The sequence below is a fragment of the Rana temporaria genome, chromosome 9, assembly GCF_905171775.1.
Source record: "Rana temporaria chromosome 9, aRanTem1.1, whole genome shotgun sequence".
NCBI classification, from domain to species: domain Eukaryota; kingdom Metazoa; phylum Chordata; class Amphibia; order Anura; family Ranidae; genus Rana; species Rana temporaria.
In genome coordinates this window covers 63,833,879-63,839,878 of record NC_053497.1, presented here as the reverse complement: position 1 = coordinate 63,839,878, position 6,000 = coordinate 63,833,879, and the positions used below count along the sequence as shown (strand labels likewise).

The 6,000-nt window shown below is 38.8% G+C and overlaps 1 protein-coding gene across 1 annotated transcript; it reads right to left on the bottom strand.

Moving 5' to 3' along the window:
* Window positions 1-493: 493 nt before the first annotated feature.
* On the bottom strand, window positions 494-5,896 carry AGTR2 (angiotensin II receptor type 2). Its single transcript, XM_040323672.1, has 2 exons — window positions 5,670-5,896; window positions 494-2,524 (listed from the first exon to the last, which is right to left on the bottom strand). The coding sequence occupies exon 2, from the start codon at window positions 2,423-2,425 to the stop codon at window positions 1,361-1,363; it is 1,065 nt and encodes a 354-aa protein (XP_040179606.1). The 5' UTR covers window positions 2,426-2,524; window positions 5,670-5,896; the 3' UTR covers window positions 494-1,360.
* Between the last annotated feature and the right edge of the window lie 104 nt (window positions 5,897-6,000).

The following is a 6,000-nucleotide window of genomic DNA, read 5'->3' as shown; positions in this document are numbered from 1 at the left end:
TACCAGAACAAGCACTCCCGTCTCATAACTAGCTTCTGAGCATGCACGCTTTTTTCCCGTTGTTAATGCCTATACACGACCATTTTTTCACTACGAGAAAAACAACAAAGTGAAAAACGAGAAAAATGCTCTGGAGCCTACACATGATCGTTTTTAATGACCAACTTAAAAAACTGAATTTTTCTCGTCATGAAAAACGGTTGTGTGTACGTGGCATAGGAGTAATGCCTAGTACACACGTACAGGTTTTTTTACCGCAGGTAAACCCGAGGGGAAAACCAAGAACCTGCTCGGTAACTTTGTCCCCCCACTGCCATGAGAACTTTGGTCGGGAAACCTGGCCATGTGTATGTTCCACCGCAGTCTTTTCCCATAGGAAAACTGCCGGCTTAAAAACCGCTGGGAATCCCAGTGCGAAAAATAGAGCTGGTTCTCTTTTTTTTCCCCGGCAGTTTTCCTGTCGGGAAAACTGCAATGGAGCATACACACGGCCAGGATTCCCGGCCAAAAGCTCCCATGACAGTTTTCCCGATGGGAAACCCGTACATGTGTACGAGGCATAATAGTCCATAAAGATGATCCGCACAACCGCTTATGCTCTAAAATATTGTTTTTATTCAGGAAACCACAGTGTACAGTATAAAAATGCACCTCTATTTCTGACCCAGTAACAACACAGAATTTTAGATGCTCCCTTACTTTCAATACAGGTGACAATGGTCTGTAAGTCTTATGAGCAGGAAAAAATTAACATGGATTATAAACCTTCCATTCTCTATCCAAAACAGAAAAAATTGCCTTAGATCCAACTGAATGTAAATCTTCGGTCAATTTTAGTTTTTTAAGCTTTTCACTGAGTGGGGAACAGTTCTTATATTTGTCTATGCTGTTATTTGTTGCTCCACTTGGAAGCTTCCTCACGTTTTATCACAATGACAATGGTAGGACATGAAAGAAGTAGAGAGTAGAAGACTAAAGCCCCATACAGCTATTTATTGTCATTATTATCCTCAAAGAAACCAGACAACAATACAAAACTTGATAGGGGTTCTAGCTCTTCCCCACCCTATCCAAAATGTAAATCAAAGTTTTGGTTTGAAGGAATCTAAAGTGACTCTTTTTCTGTGTTAATTGCAAACTGTATTAAGGCAGAACTCCTCTCTCACCTTCAGTCTTACAGTTGTACGGGCTCCTATTCTGTACTGAATTACCCTGATTTCACTGCACCCAAACTCATGAGTTTTTTTTTTTGCATGCTTGTGCTCATTTCATTCATTAATTAATGAATAATACCACTATGGTTAGCACAATGTATATATTTACACGGTATGAGTAAAACCTACTGACACATCATAATATATTATCCAATTTGGTCATACTGGTGGATTGCCCCTTGGCCATTTGATTCCATTTCTCTTAAGTCACTTCCCTTTCTGAGTGAGCTGTGTTGGCTGTTTGTGCTTTGTAAAAGTTTGATACTGCTTATCACATGTCTAAAATTCTCTCGAAACTGGTTCCCAACAAAGCAGTACAACAAAGGATTAATGCAACTGTTTGAAAAGGCAAGGCAAATACTTATTGGCAAAGCTGCTTCAACAAGGGTCTCTGTCTTGCAGTCCTTAATAACCTCCATTCTTGTTAGGACATCAAGGAAAGTCAATACATAGAATGGAAGCCAACAAACTAAGAAACAGACAACAATTGCTGTGACAATTTTGAGGACCCGGTCTCTGCTTTGTTTGTTGAGTATAGGCTCTTTAGAGTTTTTGAAATGCAATCCAATCTTTAAGTAGCAGGTGACGATGACTGTTACTGGCATACAGAACCCAAAAGTAATCTTTACCAAGGACATGGCCACACACCAGCTTGAATAATTCTTTTTTGGATAGTCCATTATGCATGCGTGAACATCAAGGTTCTCAAGGTAGTATGTGTTCCGAAAATGGAATGTAGGAAGAGTGGCCATGATGGCCAAAGCCCAAACACATATTGCCACAATGGTGGCCTGGGTTAATGTTCTCCTTTGTGAACGTAGAGGATGTACAATTGCCATATAACGGTCTATGCTCATACAAGTGATGAAGAAGATGCTTGCAAATAAATTCAAAGTTAAAAGGGAACTTGAAACTTTGCACATCACTGTGCCAAACATCCATTTTAAACCAAATGCATAATATGTGGCCCAGAAAGGCAATGTTATGAGGAATAGCAGGTCAGCTGTGGCTAGATTTACCATATAGATGTTAGCCACGGTTTTCAAATTTTTCTGGAGACACAGGACTGCAATGACTATACTATTACCTATAAAACCAAAAATACAAATGAAGGAGTAAAATACTGGAAGCAAATCCATCTGATAGCCTGCGATTGTATTATTGATGCATGATGATGTAGAAGTTAAGTTGCTGGTTAGGTTTTCAGACATAGTCTTTATTTTTTCATTGATGATGACTAAAATAGAATATTTTACTTTGTGGATGGCAGAAGATATCCAGCTTTTGGCCTGCAACAGCTCATTACTTATCTGTAAAATAAAGTTAAATATTATTATACATAATATCTATGTAAACATGTAAGCATAACATACATTTATTGAGTATTAAGAAGAATATGGAGAAGATGAATATTATTATTCATACATGTACATTTGGGGTATATCACAGACTGCTTAAAGGCAGAAGGTCATGGAAATTAAAGGTTCATAACAGCAGGTAACATAGAGAATATAGCTTAATACATTCATTTTCATTATGCATCAAAATGCTTTTTCAGACATTATTTAGGGCTGGAAGTCTTGTAATGAGTAGGGATGAGCCGAACATACCCAGGTTCGGTTCGCACCAGAACGTTCGAACAGACCGACCGTTCGTGCGAACATTTAGAACCCCATTGAAGTTAATGGGACTCGAACGTTTGAATTCAAAAGTGCTCATTTTAAAGCCCAATATTCAAGTTATTGTTGGAAAACGTCTTTGAGAACCCGGGTCTTGCCCCAGGGAACATGTATCAATGGAAAAAAAAGTTTTAAAAACTGTAGTTTTTTCTTAAACAGCGATTTTAATGATGCTTAAAGTGAAAAAAAAAATTCCTTTAAATATGGTACCTGCTGGGTGTCTATAGTAGTGGCACGTGTTTAGAAATGTCCCTGCACAACATGAGATTACTCTCAGAAAAAAGTAATTTTATACTGCTTGCGGCTTTAATTTAATGTTTGGTCCCTGCAATATGGCTAAAAATCATTGAAAAAAATAGCATGAGTTTCCCTGCCACCACTCCCCCCAAGTCATTACAAGACCCAGTGCCGATCCTGACCTCCCTGGGGCCCTAAGCAAAATGACATGGCACATTAAAAATGAGAATCGGGGGGCGCTGACGACAGTGACATGTCACATTAAAGAAAGTTGAGAAGCGGGGTGAGGGGGTGTTCTGCTGTCGGAAATGACTCAGCCAGCGAGTTTAGAAGCGGGGTGAGGGGGCGAAAATGACTTCTCACCAGGCGGGGCCTCTAGTAATTTGGAGGGCCCTTTTCAGCTTTGCGGGGCCCTAAGCGGCTTGCATAGTTAGCCTATAGCGAGGATCGGCCCTGACAAGACCGTTTGGCCCTATATACTTTGAACAGCAGTATACAGGCGGTGCAAACAAGATAAGGACTGTAGGTTTCTTAAGTTAGAATCAGTCATACTTTGCTCCTGCATATTACACAATTTCCTAAAGAGACCCTCAACAAACTACATGACACTTGTGCCTGATGAGGCCACTGATGTTCCAGTGGTGGTGGCCCGTGAGACTGTCCATACAGGCTTGGCCCCCCCAAAGTGCATGTGCTGTGTGGCAACAATATGTCGATTATTTTAGGGGTGGGGGGGGCCATTACAATGCCAGATCTTGGCTCAATAAATTATTTTTGGGGAAAGAAAAATTCTAGAAAAAAGGGGGGTTGCCATCCGGGGCCCCCTTTGAACAAATTCTGTGAAAAACTCCTGTTCTCTGAAGGCCTCCATTATTTCTGCAAGTCAAAATGTATAAAAAAAAACTAATGTCAGTCAAGCCTTAGCTTTCTCCCCATATCAAACCCACAAACTCATCCACTGATCATAAAGTCCAAAAATCAAGTTTCGTATCGTCGTACTGCATGATTGTTTTCACAACGTTTTCTACCGACTGCGAACGACGTTCTCACTCACGCAATATCCCTTTTTACACTATTAAATATCCCACGTGCAGTAACAGCTAATGCGTTTATGGGCAATTAAATAGCACACCTCCACTAACACTGAGTACTATGTTTAGGTGTAAACTAAACACTATGCAGGCAACACAACACGTTAGAGCACTGCATCTAGCACAATCTACTGCCTAACAATAGGAATAGCTGATCTAGCTAAGCTATACAGTGTATAAATATATGTACAACGCTAGGATGTATATATATCCTCTACACACTGTAAATTTAACTAAACTGACTAGCCTTCCTGCTCTACCTATCTATCTATCTGGTAGAAAAGACACTGTTTCTCTATCTATCTCTCTCTCTCTCTCTCTCTCTAACTGTCAGACTGTTCTTTACCTTAACAAAGCTGGAACACACTACACACGGCCGATTTACAGGCGGCCTTAAATAGTGTAGGGCGTGTACTAAACCCCCTGAGCCATAATTGGCCAAAGCCACCCTGGCTTTGGCCAATTGTGGTTCTTCGTTTTTTGCTCCTTGTGATTGGCCAAGCATGCAGGGTCATGGTGCATGCTTGGCCAATCATCAGCGTGCAACGCCGCAGTGAATTATGGGCCGACGCGCGTCACTCGAATTTGGCGCGAACGACCCGTTTTGTTCAAAATTCGTCGAACGTACGAACAGACGATGTTCGAGTCAAACATACGTTCGAGTCGAACACAAAGCTCATCCCTAGTAATGAGATATTCAGATGGAAAGTAAAGACAGCCTGTATTACGTGATAGTATATCTAAAGTGAGAAATAAGGATGTGGTGTCAATATATTAATTCTTAGGAACTGTGGTATTTGATTGCTATACTAGGTATTATGTGTACTATACCACAGAAAAGTCTCTCAGATATATTATTTGCCATCTGCTTAGTAATTAATGGTTATTACGCTATGATCTGTACCACTGCATTTTGCATCTCCTTTAATAAAAAAAAAACAAGCCTGTAGTTAATTAAAATTAAGCTGCTATTAAAAATCCAACCAACTAAACCTTTGTAATTATAAACTGTCATGTTATATATCACATAATGTGAATGCCATATTCTCACATAATGACTTTTTTTTGTTTTTATAGCAAATATACTTCATCATAGGACACAAAAAAAAAAAAAATATTCAAATAAATTAGGCTTGATTTTCTCATAAAAAAATGCATAGCTTACAAAAGAGAACTGTGAAAACAAATATTCAATTCTATTTTTTATTAATACATTGGAAATACTTTATGTTAAGATTAATGAGCAGTTTACCTATATCAATCATTCAGAAATCATTTTACTTTAAAGCCAACATTAAATTTACCTACAAAGGTTATAATTGCTTTATTATAGTCTGACATAACTTGCATCATTGTCGTAAGATAAAAAGGAAGGTTAAAACTATGAAAAGCGTTAAGAAATTAATATGTGGTAGAAAGATTTTTTATACAAATTTAAAGCTGCTTACCACAATAAAATATGTCCTCCGGGGTCCAAAATGTTTTTTCCTCTCCTTGTACTACAGCAATAGCTTAAAAAGGTCTGCTTTCCTTCTTATAGTCTCTGTTTATTCCTTAGGGAGATGTCAGCATACATGACTGTGGGATTGGAGTGAAGAATTTTGGCACACATCTTTCTGGCAGAAACTCCTGCTCTCTTTCATTCTGTCTTGTGAATTTAACTCATAGTAAATCCTCAGACATGTAGGAAGCCATACTCCAGAGGTCCCTGTTAGCATGTATATTTAGAAAGGTAGAAGTTATACATTGTTGGTGTTATATACTATATTTAACTTGTGA